Source organism: Pseudorca crassidens, chromosome 6 (assembly GCF_039906515.1).
Source record: "Pseudorca crassidens isolate mPseCra1 chromosome 6, mPseCra1.hap1, whole genome shotgun sequence".
Classification (NCBI taxonomy): domain Eukaryota; kingdom Metazoa; phylum Chordata; class Mammalia; order Artiodactyla; family Delphinidae; genus Pseudorca; species Pseudorca crassidens.
The window spans coordinates 81,004,443-81,024,891 of record NC_090301.1 but is presented as its reverse complement, the minus strand read 5'-3'; the positions used below and the strand labels follow the sequence as shown (position 1 = coordinate 81,024,891).

Below are 20,449 nucleotides of genomic sequence, written 5' to 3'. Positions count from 1 at the left end.
TCTTTTTTTTTTTTTTTTTTTTTCCTGTGAGAAATTCCCTCTGGCTCAGGACAGTTTTCCTGGGGAATTTCCACAGAACGCATTTTACGGGCTGAGAACTGGGTGAGGTTTGGAATGTTGCAGACACTCACTGATTGTAGCAAACTGAGTGTGAAACTGATGGTAAACATTGTGATGGAAAAGTATGTTTGGTTTTGGTTTGCTTTCCAAGAAGATATTTAAAAGACACAGTTGAGCCACATGGTTTTCATAGACTCCTTTTTATGCAGTCTGTCTTTGCAAGGTGGTTTTCTTGTTGAGGATAGCCGTTGACCAGCTTGAGAACTTCACCTTTTCCCTCAATTTGCGTGGTCACGTTTGGTACTACTTCCTTCGAAGGCCCCATAAATGCTCCTCTGCAGACCGAGAAGCGGTATGCAGAGTGTCTGCATGATATTCTAGATGGGCTGCTTTTTCTTTCCTGGGATTACCTGATATCACAAGAAATGATTCTATTTGAACTCTCCAGTTGAGACAATTAATTCTGACTTCCTGGGGGAGAGAGTGGTAGTGGGACGTGTGTTGGTGCGATGTCAGTCAGAGTTCCCGGGTCCGGGGCTACCCTGACTTCCTGTTTCAGAGTGAGAGATTCTCAGAGTCTGAGGATTGGGGCCCTATGGTGTTCTATTAACAATGGCGAATTTGTTCCTTGATTTGGCTCTTTCTATTAATGAAACAGTAACCTAATTAATTGTAATTAGGATGCCTCAGAGGTCTGTTTCCCTTTGAATCAATCGCTAGAGAGAATATGAGTCTAGTAAAGCCCTAGCATATTCCTCAACAAAGAAAATTGTATGCAAAATTTCTGGGTATCGCTGCAAAGTTGGAGAGCTTGTGTGGTTGATGGAACCAGTTTACTTCAGTGATGCATCATGGGGGAGGGAGTGTTACATAGTCTCCTTCTTCCTTAGACCCATTTTGGTCAATTCACTGCGACCTTTCTTGTCAAATAGAAAGAACACAAGCTATAACTCTATGCAACAGCTCCTTATTCTGTCCTCTGTGTCTTTTTCACGGGAGTGACTATTTTTGGACCTCTTCCTGGAGGGCTGCACGCTGAATTTCTTCAATCCCTAACTCCTCTCGGCTGTGCTTTGCAGGAGAAGCTGTGCCTGAGGATGAACAGATCAGTGCTAAGGACCAGAAGTCCCTGGAGCCCTGTGATAACACCCCCGTCATAGACAACATTGTTCCTGTGGTTGCTGGCATCTCTGCAGAGGAGAAGGAGAAGTATGATGAGGAGATCTCCAGTCTCTACCGACAACTGGATGATAAGGTCTGTAGTCAGAGATTATAGACCTCACACTGGTACAAAAACTAAAAGCAGCAGGTCCTAGATTTATTGGCTGGAAGCAGCTCAAGCTCCCCAGAACTGATGTAGGGCTGCAGACTGATGTTTGTGCCCGTCTTCCTAGTATTTACCCTAGCTCTTCATTGGGCAGACTCAGGGAATTGGATTCATGTGGAATGGAAACTTGATCGGAAGAGTGGAGTGTTGACCTGGGTAGACAGAGTCTTCACCTCTAGAAATTGGATGGGGCCTCATCACTGCATGAGAGTGGAGGCTGCGTGATCTTTCTTGAATTGTCCCTTGTTTTCTTCTCTGGGCCTGTCCATCACCTCTTGGAAATTCCAGCAGTGTCCCAGCTATAGGGGCAAAGGTCGTAGCTCCCAAAACTCAGGTGTGTACTTTAATTATGTAGCTCTAAGACCCTGGAATGAGGAGCCAGTAGTAGCAGCATCAGGAAGGCTGTTTTCAGGGGCATCCTCTTGAACGAAGTAGTTTGGACATGCTGGGATGTCTAATTTCATGGCAAACTTTTGGGACTCAAAGAACCATGTCAGTGCACAAACTGGAATAAAGGAAAAGAGATCTTGGAGAACACTGTATCATTCATTCCCAAAGAAGGTCGGGTTAGGAATCCCAGAGGCAAAGGAAATTAAATTGATGTTTCACGTGATCTTGGCGTATTGCCCTTGGAATATCTAAATCCTTTCAGTGCATTTCATCAAGGTTGCCGATATTTTTAGTCTGATTTAATCTTTTCTGCTGTGGTTCAGCTCAGAGTGCTCGGGGACACCTCTGGCTTGGATGAAACATCTTTGTTATGTTAACGTTGTCATCAATCTTACAGGCCTGTCTCTTCTGAGTAAAGCTCAGAGTCTGGTATCACCTTCACGAGGGAAATGTAACTGGTTGCCATAAGGAAGCTGGTTCTCTTTGTGCTTACGACTCTGGGGGTTTGCATTATAACTGCCGTGTTAAACTGGGGTCACCCTACCCTTTGGGTAACATTTAATAAGATATTCACACCGTGAGAGCTGGGTTAATTACTCTTTAGGCACTAGACATGGTTACCCTTCCATTTCTACCCAGGTGTTTTATGTAAAACCTCAAACAAAGTGAGAGAAAAGGGAGATCAGTAAGTGAATAGTGTCTGTGGATTTCTCGATTTCGCCAAAGAAATGCTATTGTTTAATAGCATTTAGAATTGATGGTTCATTTTTAGTCTCCCCAAAGAATCCTGGATGCGGGGTGATAACCTGATTCCGCTCTCTAGTCTCTATGAATAGAAGCCCGCAGTGATTGGAATTGGGAACTTTACCTTGGCAGCATGAGGATTTCTCTTTGCTCTGAGGGAGACTTCAGAGTCTCGACTCCAGCTCCTGAAGTGTAGGAAGTGCCAGGCCTTGGCAGTTCTCAGTTGGTAGCTGGCAGAGCTGACCCTAGAGCCTCTGCCTCCTAATGACCAACCTAGGACATTTTCTGTTATATCATTTTCCTTTAGCGTGTGTTTTGAAAACCCTGTTAAGCACACATTTTGAGATTAGCATGTGTGGTCCATCACAGGGTGATGCTGAGAGATCTGGGAGAGGACTGAGCCCCAGAGCCTCAGCCTGGGGAGGGGGGCACCAAAGCTAGTGGTTTGACCTTCATATCTCTACCCATGGATGGCCTGATTATGACTTGTCAGCTGTCATTCTTATTTGTCCTCCTCTTAAAGGTTCTAGGAGCTATTTCATGCTTCTGATGAGGTAGGTGGTGTGATACTTTTGAGAATGCATGGGTCGGGACAGGGCACCTTCATAGATTATTAGTGGCAGGGCTGAAAGTATCTAAGTCTAGATGAAAGGCTAGCCCAGGGTGGTTAGATGACTTACATCACCTGTAGGTGGCAGAGCTGCAGTGAGATTACACATCTTCTGACTCCCAGTCCGGTGCTCATCCCATTTTGGCCTTAGCCCTTAAAATGAGGAACTTTTCAGCCCCAATGAATTTGTCTAGAATGCGGTGGGAGAAAGACTATGCGGTCTCCTCCCTGCTGCCCCCTCTGTCCCTCTGTGCTGCCCCTCCAGGGGTCTAAGGACAGGTGCTCTTCCAGGGCAGTTCTGTGTGATGGAAAAACATGCACTTTATTATTATTTTTTAATACTTATTTTTTTTTATGGAAGTATAGCTGATTTCCAGTGTAGTGCCAATCTCTGCTTACAGCAAAGTGACTCAGTTATACACATATAGACATTCTTTTTTTATATCCTTTTCCATTATGGTTTATCACAGGATATTGAATATAGTTCCCTGTGCTATACAGTAGGACCTTGTTGTTTATCCATCCTATATATAATAGTTTACATCTGCTAATCTCAAACTTCCAGTTCTTCCCCCACCCCTGCCTTGGTAACCACAAGTCTGTTCTCTATGTCTGTGAGTCTATTTCTGTTTTGTAGATAGGTTTATCTGTGCCATATTTTAGATTCCACATACAAGTGATATCATGTGGTATTTGTCTTTCTCTTTCTGACTTACTTCACTTAGTGTGATAATCTCTAGGTGCATCCACATTGCTGCAAATGGCATTATTTCATTCCTTTTATGGCTGAGTAGTATTCCACTGCATATATACGTACCACATCTTCTTTATGCATTCATCTGTCGATGGACATTTAGGTTGTTTCCAAAAAGCATGTACTTTAGAGTCAGACCTGTGCGTTAACAATGCTGAGATGACCTGGGCCGATGACCCACCTGCTGAAGATGTTTTTCTCATCTGCAACATGGAGTTCGCATCTGTTACTTTAAAAGGTTTCGTTGGGGAGTAAAAGTTTCTAAGACATAGCAGATGCTCAATAAATATTGGTTTCTTTCTTTCTTTTCTGTCTCCTCCCTTTGTTTGCTTAAGGGAGAAGCCACATTATATATGGTGTCAGAGGGGTGGTGGTGCAGAGGTGGGCCGAAAGCAGAGGTGTAAGATAGGCAGCTCAGCACTGCCACTGTCTCTCTTATTTCCCATCACCTCTCCAGAGCTTCTGTACTGTTGGAGTTGTAAGAGAGGAATTAAGTGGAAGTAGAAGTAGAAGTTGAACCTCATTTCACTGATTACCATTGCAACAAAAACATCTTTATAATTAAAGGTGACCAGTGACCTGTTGACGGCTCCCTTATTTTATTTCAAATACCAGAATATTTTTTGAAAGGTGCCTGGAAAACCATTATATCCATAGACAGATCTTAACAGTTGGCATCAGAGTGAGCCTGTGTAAACATGTTCTAAGAGATGCACTTGAATGTATAGATATAGACTGCACAGCACATCTTACTCTGAAAGTTTTGAAAATTAAAAAAGAGTCACAGTAGACTGTGCTAATTCCTTAGAGAAGTTTCCTTAAGAAAGGGTAAGTGTAGTTTTGGAAATGTCTCTGATGTAAGTGATTCGTGTCCTTATAATGTAATCCTTGTTCTTCATCCTTCCCAGATGGGCTAAGGGCCCTTAGATTCTCACGGTACCTCAAAAATCACTGCATCGCAGCCCTTCACCTGTCAGGAGCAAGCCTGCGTCTCAGGCTTTGGAATGAACACAGTATAAGAACAAAACACCTGCACTACTGTTTTGCTTCTCTTGTGATTTATATCACTTGTAGCTGTTGCTCATACGTCCCAGGGGAAGAGATGGTAGCTCCCCCATGTTAAACTTCTTGAGTCTTCCATGTTAAGATGTTTAATATTTATGTGCGGAGGGACATAAGCACAAAATCGTTCCTGGTAAATGGCATTCTAAGTTTATAAAGTAGAAGAGAAAATATGCCCAACATATAGTCTTCTCACTGTGGAAGTACCATTTTGGGGGGGAGGTTTCACTCTGATATAACTTCCCTAATTCTCCTGCCAGAAATCTGACTTGAAGTATTTTTTAGAAGCATTAAAGAATTTTAAATTGTAAAACAATTTTCAAAACTTCAGAGTAAGATGTGCTGTGCGGTCTATATCTGTACATTCAAGTGCATCTCTTAGAACATGTTTACACGGGCTTGATGCTAGCTGGTAAGATCTAGTCCGTGGATAATAGGTTTCCGAGCACTTTTCGGAAAATATTCTGGTATTTGAATTTTCTTATATATAAAATCGGTGAGTTGGTGTAAAAAGTTCAGTAGAAACAGGATCTCCCTGAGCAGAGAAGTAAGCCCCAAAGATGTTCTACACAAAGGAAAAGGAGATGCAGATCTCATAATATTGGTGTTAGCATTTTCTTGCTCCATGGAAAGCATCAAGTTGTGATTTAATCGATTTTTACATTTAATCTGATTTAAACGGATGCACAGACACGACCAAACAGGCAGGAAGATATCCCGTGGGAAACTGAGGTTCTGCCACCTAGGCCCTTGAGTTTACCCTCTTCCCTCCCCGCCCCTGGAAAAGGCAGAAAGCACAGTGCAGGTTTCTTATGGGCTGCACGTGGAAGCACCTGGGCAGCTCCTGGCACAAGGATGGACACAGCAGCACTGAACTGGATCTGACTCTGCTTGGGGTTTAGACCCCAGAAACGTCACCACAGAGGATTTCCTCCTGTTCCTAAGGGAGAGGCACATGTGAAGCCAAGCTGTCTTTCTTCACAGGCTGTGCTTCACAATTTGGTTTGAACTCATGAAAATCTTCGTAACCAAGACCGAGTCTCGTGCGGTTAGGCCTGCTGGGTGCCTGCTGCTTTCCACACTGGGTGGAGCACGTCTAAGGAGGGGAGAGGCAGAGGTGCCTGCACGGGGCCACGAGAGGCCGCAGTTCTGGCTTTTGTGGCAGCAACACCTAGTGGCAGAAGTTGAGAGTGAGAAGAGTGAACTTGCCTGTGGGGAGATCCTTTCCCACTTCCATGACAGGCCAGAAAGGAAGCAATCACGTTTCTGCACACCAGCTTCCTTGAGGTTTTTTCAGACTGGTAAGAAAATTAGCTCCTAATCAAAGGGAGCTCTGTAATGCCAAAGAGTAATTCTCTAGTAAATGTTTTCCAGTTTCTCCACGTAAGAGGTTTGAAGTGGAAATACTGGTCTCTTCTACCTATCAGATGGCAGTGTTCCCGGTCACAGATGTGTTTAACAAGATTTGGGACATGTATGTATTACAGTGCAGGTGGTTAGAAATTCACTCCCTTATTTTCTGAGCTAGGAGTTCACTGTTAACATCTTTAAGCTGGAGGGATAGCTCCAAAGTTCCTTTCGGTTCCCAAGCCCTTCATCGCCGATTTCTGGATGAGCAGGAATTGAGTTGAATGTGTAGGATATTGTATTTCCCAGAATATCCAGATGTTTCGTTGGCTGAGCAAGGTGGGCAAAGTGGTATTTTAACCAATCTCTCTTCTGCGGGGAAGCACCACACCATTTCCTTCATCTTATCAGCCAGCTTATAGCTGGCATCCTGGTATCCAACGGTCATCCGTCGAGAAACCAGGATAGCAAAAATGACATAACCAACCACAAAAAATTAAATATGGTATTTCGTTTCAGGATGATGAAATTAACCAGCAGAGCCAGCTGGCTGAAAAGCTAAAGCAACAGATGTTGGATCAGGATGAGGTAAAGAATGCAATAAAAAAATTTTTTTACACAGTTCTTTTATGACTCTGTTGTTGATGTATGTTCCAGAAATTTAACTCGCAAAGTGTTTTTTTAAAATCACTGCATCATGTGAAAATTTCTTGGAAGATTTCCTTTCAGTGCCTGCTGAAAGCTGATTTTAGGGGAATTTAGAAAATAAATGTGACTTCCTAGAACTCTAGGGTTTTGAGAGCGCATAGCTGGCTGCTACACAGTCTATGAAGGGCAGAAATAGAGGAGCTTGGAGGTCGGGCAAGGATGATCCTGCTTCCTCATACTCAGGGCCCAGCGCTCCTGGTTTGTGCCACTTCTGCCTTTCTTCGGCTTTGCAAATCAGACAGCTCAGGTCTTTGATATGCACCATGTTCTTGTGCTGTCTTGTAGGAAAAAAAATAGCCCCAAAACAAAAGTAGAAGGTAGAGGAGAGGAAAGCAAAGAAGATAGGGGTCCAAGTGCTGCGTTAGAATATATGTGATACGGTAACGAGGAGGGAAATTTTTTTCAGTCTCTTCCTGGATGGCATTCAATTCTCCAGTAAATGTCTCTATTGTATTGTGTTTTGCCAAGCACTTTACAAATAGGAACCTAAGCAAAGAACAGATAGCCAATCTATCAAACACAGATGATTCGTAATTCTCTTACTGAGGACATCTAAGTATGTTTTCTCTTTTGTGCTTTAGGGTGCTTTCTGCTTTGTTGCTAAAATGCTGTGAGTTGGATCATATGATGCAATTATAGCAAGTGGCTTAAGTTCATGGCCCCAGTCCCAGCCCTCTCGTAGACATAACTCTCTCTCTAACGATCTTTTTCTCTTCCTCTTTGTTATCCTTCATCTCTCCAGGACAATGATTATGCCCTCTGCCCAAACACTTCCCTTGGCAGGAACCATATTTAACTGATTCCGCTTTTAACTAGAGTCTTCATTTGCTTTGTGTTTCCTGCCATCTTCCTCCCATTCTGTTGCTTTTCATCCCTAACTTGGTACAACTGCCTGTGATAACCTTTCCTTTTTGTTACAGTTAAAACTCTTAATATTTTTTTCTCTACTATCAAGACAATATCTGTTCATTACAGGAAAATCAGAAAATACAGTAAGCACAAAAATAATGAAAGTAGCCATAAGCTCAGTCATTCACTTTTAACTAGTGTTAATGTTTGGGGTATATTCTTCTATAATCCATGATGAATATTAAGAAAAATTAGTGACTGCCCTTTTATACTGTTTTGGTTGACTCTAAAATCGACCTGTTTACAATGTGAAATAATGATAATAGTAAAAAGCCATGTAAGTATTATTATAGTCCTTGGAAATTATTCCTCCTCGTCCTCTGTTCAACTTGTGGAATAGCCAGCCAGCTACAAAGTGTGGTGATTTATTTATATATTTTTTTGCGGTACGCGGGCCTCTCACTGCTGTGGCCTCTCCCGTTGTGGAGCACAGGCTCCGGACGCGCAGGCTCAGCGGCCATGGCTCACAGGCCCAGCCGCTCCCGGGATCTTCCCGGACCGGGGCACGAACCCGTGTTCCCTGAATCGGCAGGCGGACTCTCAACCACTGTGCCACCAGGGAAGCCCTGTGTTTTTGTTTTTTGTTTTTTGTGTGTGTGTGTGTGTGTGTGTGTGGTGATTTTTGATGTGTAATCAATTCTTGGAGTTAAGCCTATGTAGCTTTAAATAAGAAAGAAAGAAAGAAAAATTAGAAAGAAAGAGAAACAGATTTTCAAAACAATATGCTATTTTTTCATTTAGCATCTGGATATATAGTAGCATTTCTAGTTATCCTGAGCTTTTCAACTTATTTTCTTTTATCTGTTTTTTTAAAAAATTATTTTGGATAGAGCACAGAGTATAAACTCTTGAACGTTCGATTCACCAGTTCCATGCCATCTAATTTCCCCAGCTTTTAGCTTCTACAAGAAGAGACTATGAGAAGATTCAGGAGGAGCTGACACGTCTCCAGATTGAAAATGAGGCAGCCAAAGATGAGGTGAAAGAAGTTCTCCAGGCCTTGGAGGAGCTGGCTGTCAATTACGACCAGAAGTCACAGGAAGTGGAGGACAAGACCAGGGCCAATGAGCAGCTGACAGATGAGCTGGCCCAGAAAACGGTTGGAGCATTTGTGTGTAGGGGGCAGGACTTCCTCAGCAGCCAATCGTGTACTTATATTAATGTTTGCTGACAGACACTGTGTATAGCAAGGCAGTTGGCTGAGTGGTTTTTCAGTGTTAGGCATAGATGCATTCTTTGAAATCCTCCAATTATTGAAATACTTTGTGTAAGTGACTTGTCCATTTCCCCCGGAACTGCATGTCAGAACTGTTTTATATCTAGGGGATTTGTAACACCAGCAGGGACGCCTTGTAGGATAGTCAAGAGAGCACAGACTTTGGAGCCAGAAAAACCCTAGCTAAAACTTTGACTTTACAACTATTAGGCCTTAGTCGAGACATTTAAACTTGAGTATACATTTCCTTATCTGTAAAAATGGCGATAATAACATGTTCCTTTCAGGGCGTGAGAATTAGTGACAGTTTACATAAACCACTTAGCACGGACCTGTGCATATGCTACAGTCTTAGCAAATAAGTCTCAAAATATTATATTAACAGGGGAGAGTGGCTGACCTGTGGAAGGTCTGGATTTCACTCTCCTTGTTTACACCCTCCTGAATGCAGTCCATTCCTTCCCCAGAGCTTCTTATCCTCGCCTAGGACCAAGCTGTCCTGGTTTGTCTGTTGTCCTTTTCAGCCAGTGTTTCAGTCTTCACATTTCCTAATTTTCAGATTCTCCCAGCGAAAGATGCTGCAGGTTCTGCTCAGTGAGCTAGTGGCAGAGGGCCAGTGAACATTTGGTGAGGTGGCTGGTGGTGGGATGTGTCCATTTTGTCTTTTTCTACTTGGAAGATGGGTGGTGGGAAGCCGAGTGGCTGTAACTGGCTGCCCTTGGCACTTTGGCCTGGTGGCCTGGTGTCATGGGATTGTGCCCAGCCTGCTTTGTGGAAAACAGCCAGTCCGCCCAGGCAAGGGGAAGTAGCAGATGGTGCAGGAAAGCTCTGATCTGCTGACCGTAGAGCTGATAGAAAATGCTCCTTACTCCATACATTCAGCTGCACGAAGGAAGACTTTTTAATGTTTCCCAAGATGGGAACTACTGCTTCTGTGGATTTTAAAAACAAAATGAAAGAAGCAGTGGCAATGCCAAAATAAAAACAAGAACCAGAGAAACAAAGCAGAAGTCACGTAGGAAAGGAGGAGACTTAGATTTTCTCTGCTTATGGTTTTCTGTCAGATTCTTTAACTAGTCCTTGGTACTAGTTGTTTCCCAAAACAATGAAATGTTTTCCATGATACAGGTTTTATTTTCTGTCAAACCAAAGTACTGCTAGACTGGTTTAGAGTGCTATTTTTAGTCATATCATTAAAAGTCCTCTAGTAAAAATGCTCTGGTAAAAATAGCTGCATATGGAAGAATTACATGAATGTCTTTGCATTAACCTCTACAACTCCATAATTTAGGGAAATTATTTTCTTTGTTGGCTGAGTTAGTAACCAAGACACCAAAAGATGGCTGTTCTGTCGGTGTTGAGAGTTTGTTAATTAAAAATATGTACATTTGGGTAACATACATGAAGGATGGGAAAGGTGGATTTGTTCGTGTTTGGCAGTAAAATGGAGCGTCTGCTATATATTAAGAAGCCGTCTCCAGTTGAACCAGACCAATTTTGAAACGAGGTGAAGTGTTCAATTCAGCTTCACCGCGAAGATTAAAAGACTTTTTCTAGGTTGTTTTCGAGACTCACTAATGTCCCTTTGGGCCTCCCAGACCCATCTGTTTTGAAGCCAGATGGGAATTTGGAAGTGGTCCCAGGGAGCAGGTTTTGTTTGGAAGTGGAGGTGGGGATGCTTGCAGGTATGTTTAGACCCTGGAGAATGTGGACTGAAACAGAACATTTGGTAGGTAGGACGATATGATTACACAGAATAAACGTAAGGATTCCTTTTGGGCTTTATTTATTTTTAATAACTTATTTTTAATAACTTATTTAATAACTGACCTGGAAGTTGTTGTCTGATATGCAGACAAATGACATATCAGGCCAAGACAAATTCCTTTTCTTATCAGAGAATGCAGTGCTATACTATAGTCTGGATGAAAAGGGCTCTTGTGTTGAAATCACATGAAGTGATAAAAGAACGCTATCCTACATTCTGTTGTTATTCTTTGCAATGCCATGTGTGTGAAATTGATGAGTGACCCTTTTCATTTGTTGTTAAAATGTGTTTTGCAGACGACATTGACAACCACACAAAGAGAGCTGAGCCAGCTGCAGGAGCTTAGCAATCACCAGAAAAAGAGGGCTACCGAGATCCTGAATTTGCTGCTGAAGGATCTGGGGGAGATAGGAGGAATTATTGGCACCAATGATGTGAAGACTGTAAGCTAGCCTTTCTTGTATCCTCTCTACCTGCTCTTATAATGGCATGATTCTAAGCAAGCAGAGGCTGTGTTTTATTCTCCTGAGTATCCAGTGCTTAGCACAGTGTTTTGCATCTGCTACGCGCTTGATAATATTTGAATGAACGAACAAAGGGCTGATTGAATGACTAAGCAAATGATTGGTTAAGGAGGAGAGAAACATTTACCTTTCAATTATAGGAAATGTCCTCGAATCTTGGTTGGCCTTATGTAAGTTGGCTTATTCCTCAAATTTGCATACCAGTGTCACAGAGGTTTGGGACTGGATACGTTAAGCAAAAGTTCTACCCTCAGAAACGTTTCTCCTTTTCTATGAGAATCCAACAGAGTGAAAATCGCCAACCAATCAGTATGAATTAGGAGAGCTTTCAGCTGGAAGTAATAGGATTCTAACAGTGGCTTAAAAAAATAAAGCCATATTTAATTATTCACAATATGAGAAGTCTAGAATCTTGTTATTTCAGGTTGTGATCTGCATTCACCTGGGAACTTGTTTGAGCTATAGACTCTCAGGCCCACCTCAGACCTACTGAATTAGAATTTTCATTTTAACAAGATTCCCCAGGTCATTCTTATGCTTCTTGAAGTTTTAGAAGCAAAATTTGGTTTGTTGCAGTATCTCAACAATGTCGGGCATCCAGGCCTTTTCTTTATTTTGTTTCTGCTTTCCTCAGCCTATTGCCTTTGCACATCTATAGATTTTTATCTCAAGGTAGCAAGATAGCTTCTATAGCACCAATCATCCCATCCCCACACAACCACATCCAAGGCAGGATGGGCTGCAAAGGCAGCCAGCTTTCATCCAGGAGGGAACTATAATCCTAGAAATCCCAATAGACATCCCCTTATACATTATAAAGGCCGGAGTTGGGTCACACGGTCACCTCAAACTTCAAGGGAAGCTGGGAAAGCAAAGAGAAATAGTATTACTATAATGGGCTTAAACTAACCATGATTAACCTCTTGGGTGGTGCAGCTTGGTGTAGCAAGGATGTAAGGGAGATGGGGAGAAAGAGGGTGGTGTAACGTTGTCTGTGAGTTAGGAATAGAGAGAAAAGAGAATAAACGATGTTATCATCTGAGAACAATTAACAATTTGCCACAATATAGAGGACGTTGGAAAATAAGAAAGTGACATTGAACAAAATAGCTTGATTGAGGTATAATTGACGGAAAGTAAGCTGCACATATTTAAAGTATACAGTTTGAGAAGTTTTGACATATGTATACACTCATGAAACCATCCCCACAATAAGATAATGAGCATGTCTGCCACCTCCAGAAGTGTGTAGGGCTATTTCTGGTCTCTCTAGTCTATTTCAGTGATCTAATCTTTATGCTGTACCACACTGTTTTGATTACCATAGCTTTATATGCACTCAGCGCCTTCTGGGGAGTATCCATTGATTAAACGTGTGTGGATTTTATCCAGCCAGGGAATAGTGTTATAGTATTCAGCTTCATCACAGGTCCCTAAAACCAAATTCTTAGAGTTTAGCCCTTCAGCCTTTAAAAGGCCAAATTCTATGTCAGTCTGCTCTGTGGGAACACTCAGGTTTTGAGTTGAGTTTGTTAAATACTAGAGAAGCCTCCCCAAATTACTTTCGTTTATTGACATTTCTGGGAAACATTGAAAGTTCTCCTTCGATGGTATAACAGATCTAGGTTTAGAGTATATGGCTTCTTGTAAACCCAGTCATTCTTTCATGGAACCTGTATTGTAACTGAATATTTCATGAATCTTTGCAAATGAATCTAATTTTAGCGTAGAATTCTTAGGTACTGTAAGATTAATCCTTTCCAGTTTAGTGATTTTGTATTTGAGGATTTATTTTTAGAAGCATATATTGGTGTTGAGCTATAAACTTCTGAGGTTGGGGTGATTAAATGGCCCTTGCAATGTGAAGGTACAGTTGATTTATGGGAAGTTGGCGCCTGCTGCTGATAATGATAAAGGAAGATATTTTTATGCTAAGTTCTAAAATAGAGCTGATGAAAAATGCTAATGAAATCAAGGAGTGTCCGGGTGCTTTGGAATTTAAAAAAAAAAGAGTCCTTACCTTTGGGATATGAAGTATGATTGAGATTATGTTTTAAATACTTTCAATGTTTTTAAGTTATTTTTGGATTCCAGAAATCGGATGCCCTAGTTAATTTCATTGGTAACTAAGTTCATTGATAACTTTCACTTATATAGCATCATATTCTTAATTGTTCTGGTTTTCTTTCTTACAATTATGATTTAATCATTAGGGCAACGAGAGCTAAAGGGGAGGAATTATGTGACTTTGGGCAAGTTACTTTACTTCTCTCGGTTTCATTTTCCTAATTTGTAAAATGACAAGATGAGGGGCTTCCCTGGTGGTGCAGTGGTTAAGAATCTGCCTGCCAATGCAAGGGACACGGGTTCGAGCCCTAGTCCGAGAAGATCCCACATGCTGTGGAGCCACTAAGTCTGTGTGCCACAACTTCTGAGCCTGTGCTCAAGAGCCCACAAGCCACAACTACTGAGCCCACGTGCCACAACTACTGAAGCCTGCGTGCCTAGAGCCCGTGCTCTGCAACAAGAGAAGCCACGACAATGAGAAGCCTGCGTACCGCAACGAAGTGTAGCCCGTGCACAGCAACGAAGACCCAACGCAGCCAAAAATAAAAACAAACAAATAAATAAGTAAAATTAAAAAAAAAAAAGGCAAGATGAGTCCAGATTATCTTGAAGGTTGTCAGCTCAGGAATTGCATGAGTTATGTGTATATTTCTTAGATCTATCATTGTGGGTGCAGATACTTTTCTTACTGATTATGAGTATTCAGCTGATATAATTCTTTTGATCTAAAAAACGAGATCAAGGAAATCTTTTTCGGTGATCTTGTATTTTTATTCCTAACATGTTGTTCGGTCCCCACAAGGTCCCTCCTAATAGTGCTCTGGGGTGAGAAGGAAAGATAGGTGTTGGAGTCTCCCTCAGTCCTCAGTTCCAGGATATGACGGGCCTAAACAGCAAGGAAACAGAAGAACCCATATTTCTCCAGCTCAGTCACATCTGGAAACATTTTCAGAGCCCAGGCAATACTTTAAGTCAACAAAACAAGATGAGAGCAGCTGATGACAAGATGAGCCTAGTGTTGACTTTATTCAGGTTTATTAGCGAGCCTCCCCTTCCTTTCATGTTCCGATGTCACCGGTCTTTCTTTAAAACGAAGATTTCCAGATTCCTAGCCACAGGCAGAATAGCAGGTTGAGGTAGAGTGAACGAGATGGATTGGATTAGCTGCCTAATTTTCTTTCGACCTCAGGTCTGGCTGAGGTGGAGGTGAAGAAGTTCAAGCAGGTGACACAGACCCTGGGCCCCAGCTCCATCAGGGACCTGACTATGGGTGGACCAGAGACGCAGATAAAACTGCTCCAGATCCTGGGTCTGAAGTCAGTCTTCATCACCGACAGCTCCCTTTCCACCAACTTCTTCAACACAGCCTGGGGTCTGCTGGGGCTGGGGTCTGAGGTCCAGTCCCCAGCCAGAAGGGTGACTGGGGTCCCCACCCCCAGGACAGCTTGCTTCTTCAGTCCCCTCTTGCCCCTCAAGCTCTTGGAAGCAACTGTATCATACCTTAGCTCTGTACTAAACTTATAAATAAACCTGACGATTCTGAGCACTTTTTTTTTAAAAGGATTTTTTAAAGGTCTTAGAATGTGAACAGTCACCTCACTCACCTTTTACTTGACCTAGAAATGGCACCTTGCTCAGCTGCTCCGTGCTCTAGAGTCATGGGGTGGGCGTGGGGGTGACTCCTTCCATACAGGCAAGATGGAAGGAGAGGCAGCCTCTTCTGCTGGATTCTGCTGTCGTCCATACTGGATCTCACAGTCCAGTACGTACAGTGGAGTCATTGTCAGACCCAGGGGAGAGTTATGAAATAATAGCGCAGCAGCAAACTCTGATTCTTCTTTTCGAAATAACAGTATCTACTGGAATTACTGAAAACTCTGAACTAAACATGACTAAATATATGAACTCATAAGTGGTAGGAAACCTTACAGTTAAAACCATTTGTTTGGAGTATTGTTTTTTTCCATCAGGTGTGGATTCAAAATCTCCTTTTAGACCTCCTAGGACAAGTGTAGGCTTCAGAAGTTATGGTTCTGGTTTGGGGCAAGAAATATCCAGCTCTCACTTTGGAGGGAGCCCATTAGTGTACATTTTTTTCACTCTTGCCCGATTCACATGGCACCTGGGCATAGCATACAAAGTGTCCTCATCTAAGGAGAGCCTTAGAGGAGGAGGTGTTTGTTCCCTTCTCATGATGCTCTACCTCTTGGTTCAGCAATGTTTTCCCACCAGGAGATGGTGTAGGTTGTGAATTCCACATGAAAGAGATGGATGTCCCCGTACCTTTATACAGAAAGACAATAAGCAGGCACACCTGGTCAGGCTAAAGAATGAGCTTCTCATCTCTGTTCCACGTTGGACCAGTCACAAAGGCAGAAGGACAAAACTGAACTTAAAGATGGAGGGATTTTCTCACCCGTTACCTCCATAGTATTGGATTATAAAAGGAATGTAATGAGGAGTGGTGTTGCTAGGCAAATCGTTGACAGTCAGAAATGTAACTAACTGATTAGCGAGAACCTCCACCAAAGTAAGATGGAGTCAGATATCGATGCTCGTGGATTTTCTTGCTGTTAACATAGATTCTGCATTGTGTTGACGGACACTGGAGTCATTTAACAAATACTGTTGTGGAATTTTTAGGGGAAGGTTGACACCAAATTACAGGCACTCAGCACTGTCTAGCGTATTTCCTATCTGCTACCAATTTTCCGGTTGATACACGATTCCATATTCCTAGCTCTTAAATGTTTACTGAAAAAATAGTCATACGATGAGTTAATGACGGCAATAATGACAAAAGTGGGCAGCGAACTGTGGAACATCAAAAAACCATAGTTGGAATCATTGTCTTAGAACCAACTGAAGCCTCTGTTCACGGGCTGGGTACTGGACAGGGCTCTTGTTTTCTCCTGAGGTGCTAGGATGCCCTCTGGTGGTTAAACAAAATATTCACACAGTTGCTTTGCTCCTGTGGTCAGTTGCCCCTCAAGACCATCTCTGCTTCTCAGCAAATGGGTTTTTATCCCAAGTAGCTTGCTGCAGTGTTTGTTTCCAGTAGAACTCTGAAAATTAGACAACAAACATGAGATGGTACAGGAATGCTGGTTGTCAGAATCTTTTCTTCTAAAGGTGGATTTACATTGTTATTCTTAGGTGATCTAGATTCCTGTGTGCTTGGAAGGGACAGTTGGGTAGAGGCAGGGAAACAGATGGGTAGTACTGAGAAGTTATGCAGGAAAATTTTCATCCAGAGATACTTTTGGTAATAGCACATTCTTAGTCATTAGATTTTTTATTTAATCGAAGACTACATAGAAAATCCTTTTTATTTCAACCCTTGCTTATGGAAACATATTCAAGCTATTAGACTGCTTGCCTCTCTGGATAGCAGATTATAGAGAACATAACTGAAATTTTGATTTGCCTTCTTATGGGGACCCAGAGTCACCGTAGGAACACTGGGCTTTGCTGCTGGTCCAGAAATGTAAGGTGTAAGACATTGAATGGAACACCTCTTCAGAGTTAGCTCTTCTTAAAATTTCAGTGTCTTTTTCTTCTGTCATCTCTTTTATCCTAAAAATCAGTTGTAATGAAAAACCTGGTTAATTGAAGATTATGTTAGTAGAGGATTTATTTATTTTTGGCTGCATTGGGTCTTCGTTGCTGCGCGCGGGCTTTCTCTAGTTGTGGCGAACGGGGGGCTACTCTTGGTTGTGGTGCATGGGCTTCTCATCGCGGAGGCTTCTCTTTGTTGCGGAGCACGGGCTCTAGGCGCGTGGGCTTCAGTAGTTGTGGCTCGTGGGCTCTAGAGCGCAGGCTCAGTAGTTGTGGCGCACGGGCTTAGTTGCTGCGTGGCTTTTGGGATCTGCCTGGACGAGGGCTCGAACCTGTGTCCCCTGCATTGACAGGCGGATTCTTAACGACTGCAGCACCAGGGAAGCCCCCAGTAGAGGTTTTTAATTGAAAGTTTTACCCGAGGTTCCAGAGAACTTGGGGTTAAACATATAGTACTTTTTAGAGAAAAATTCTCAGCTTGTGGTCCTCCAATTAGGGTTTCTTAACCAGAAATCCACAGACATCTTGAGTTCCCATGGACAGGTTTCAGGGCCCCCATGAACCTCTGGAAATTGTAGGCATAGTTGAGTGTGTTCCGTCCTGTGCTCAGTTGGCAGATGTGAATGGAGTCATCGAGGAGGAATTCACCATGGCCCGGCTGTACATCAGCAAGATGAAGTCGGAGGTTAAATCTCTGGTGAACCGCAGTAAACAGCTCGAGAGCGCCCAGATGGACTCCAACAGGAAGATGAACGCCAGTGAGCGGGAGCTGGCAGCCTGCCAGCTGCTCATCTCCCAGGTAGGCCACGCCTTTCTTCCTCATTTCACACCCTTGTGCTCTGGAAAATCTGCTTCCTCCGTGCTCTTTCTGGGGCCGATGGTGCATAACGGGGATAGTTGATGGACTTTGCTTTACGTAAGACTTGTCCATGGCCTCCTAGGCAATGACAGCCCAGGCTTATTTCTTAAGGCTAGGTTTAGTTGTGTGAATTACATGGATTACCTTCAGTCCCTGTTTAAAGGACGTGTCTATATATCTTTATCTAGCTAAGTAGGTAGATAGGTAGGATAGATAGAGATATGTAATGAACGGACAAGACTGGGTGGCATCTAAAACTCCTATCAGCTAAGACAACATTCTTTCGTCTTTTAACCTCTACCACAGGTCCAATTTAATATGGGACAACAGAAACTACCATCACTACTACTATTATTAATAGTAGTAGCAGTTAACCTTTTACTGAGTGCTTACAACGCACCATATACTATGTTAAGCACTTTACGTGCATTCTCTCACTTGATCTTTTTTTTTTTTTTTTTTTTTTGAGGTACGCGGGCCTCTCACTGTTGTGGCCTCTCCTGTTGCGGAGCACAGGCTCTGGACGCGCAGGCTCAGCGGCCATGGCTCACGGGCCCAGCCGTTTTGCGGCATGTGGGATCCTCCCGGACCGGGGCACGAACCCATGTCCCCTGCATTGGCAGGCGGACTCTCAACCACTGCGCCACCAGGGAAGCCCCTCTCACTTGATCTTTAAAAAATTCCTGATGGGCAGGTTTTATTTATTTATTTTGCTGTACGCGGGCCTCTCACTGCTGTGGCCTCTCCCATTGCGGAGCATAGGCTCTGGACGTGCAGGCCCAGCAGCCATGGCCTACGGGCCCAGCCGCTCCGCGGCACGCGGGATCCCCCCAGACCGGGGCCCGAACCCGTGCCCCCTTCATCGGCAGGCGGACTCCCAACCACTGCACCACCAGGGAAGCCTGCAGGTTTTATTATTGTTCTTGTTTTTTAAATAAGGAAAATGAGACTTGAAAGGTTAAATATACTGTCCAAACTCATATAGCCAGTGAAAGGCGGAGCTGGGACTCAAACCAAACTGTGTGTGAACTCAAAGCCTTGAAGGAATCTTCAAGCTCCTGGGGCATATGTCATCCCCTCAATGAGTAAGGCTACTCTTCTTCCATTAGAAGGGTATTTTCATTTTAGTAAGGTGGTTTCAGAAAATAGCAGCCTCGTTTCTGACCTGCCACTGATACCTGAGCTTGGTGTTTGGGCTTGAGGCTTCTGTGAGTGGTCCAGTGTGTGCTACTCACTGCCTTAGCCCAGGTATTAAAACAGCTGAAGTCATTTGGGGTAAACAGAGACCAGTATGGAGTGGCGCATCAGACAGTGCTGAGAAACAGACAAAAGCATACTTCATCCTGTACGCTTTTAAACATAGGGATGTGTCATCATAGAACCATCTCCTTGTCTCCTACCATAATCATCTAAGGGATGCAAATTAAACATCAAGTTTCCATTTTATAAATAACATAATAAGCAAAGATGTATTAATATTTAAGAGATTATTCAGTGCTGGTGTGTGATAGTGAAACTTATTGAGAAAAGTATAATTTGGTCAGTCCATTTGGAAAGGACTTTGGGAATCAAAAACCATAAAAATGTAAGTATACTTTGGTCCAGTAATTTCACTTATAGCATTTTTCATTGATAATGAAAATGAAAATTTTTCATTTCATATGGTATTATCATTCCCTGATTAAAATTATTAGCATTTATATGGAAGATGTTTAGTGCAGTATTACTTTCATTTTAATTAAATAAAATAGGCAACTATCTATTGAGAGACTAATAACATAAAGTGACATGGAAGGATTTATGCAGCTCTTACAAAAAACTGATAAAAACCAGTCATTTGGAAAGTATAATTATATAAAGTTAAGTAAAAATGAAAATGCTGAGTTACAGATCTATGCTATGGGGGAAATGGTTAATAAATTAGAGTGGTTCATGGGTGAAACTTATACTACTTTTTCTGCATTTGCTTTACTCTTTGACATTTTTATAATTTGTGAAAGTTGAGAGGAAAAACACTAAACATTAGGACATAGTACACCTCAAGTCTGATTTCCAGATCACCTGTTACACTGAGAGCATGTGCTTCTGGAGGCCCCTAATATTTGGAGGCCAAGGCAAGAGCACAGACAGAGGCCCTGCGGCCTGCAGCCCAGTGTCTCTCCTTCCATCTGGATGTACCAGCCTCCATGTCCACGTCGAGTCCCTTCTGCACGTTCTGTGAACTGATGGAAGTGTGTAACTGGGTCAGCTGTAATCTATATAAATGGATGATGGGAGCTGCACTGCTGGTCCTGGGAGTGGCCTTAGGGCCATTGGAGTAAGGAGTTTCTAGTTTCCCAGACTCACTGTGGTCTAGAAGAGGATGTGGGCTCCAGGTGGGCACGCTCCCTTGGCATATGAACTTTGCTCAGTGGAGTGGGATGCAGCCAGAGGACCGCCCAAGTGGGGTGCTCTAAAGTGTAGGGCCCAGGACAGTTGCCCAGATCTTAGAGTGACACTCACTCAGGGTATATGAGATCAGAGTCAAGAATATTAGGGCGGTTTTA

The 20,449-nt window shown here is 42.8% G+C and overlaps 1 protein-coding gene across 2 annotated transcripts in view; it reads left to right on the top strand.

The window, feature by feature from the left end:
* KIF5C (kinesin family member 5C) overlaps positions 1-20,449 on the top strand; it is a 167,541-nt gene that overhangs the window by 110,276 nt on the left and 36,816 nt on the right. For both annotated transcript variants that reach the window (XM_067741992.1, XM_067741993.1), the window contains exons 12-16: positions 1,140-1,315; positions 6,814-6,882; positions 8,804-9,010; positions 11,192-11,338; positions 17,655-17,843. In XM_067741992.1, the coding sequence (XP_067598093.1) occupies positions 1,140-1,315; positions 6,814-6,882; positions 8,804-9,010; positions 11,192-11,338; positions 17,655-17,843 (788 nt within the window). The remainder of the gene's footprint in view (positions 1-1,139; positions 1,316-6,813; positions 6,883-8,803; positions 9,011-11,191; positions 11,339-17,654; positions 17,844-20,449) is intronic.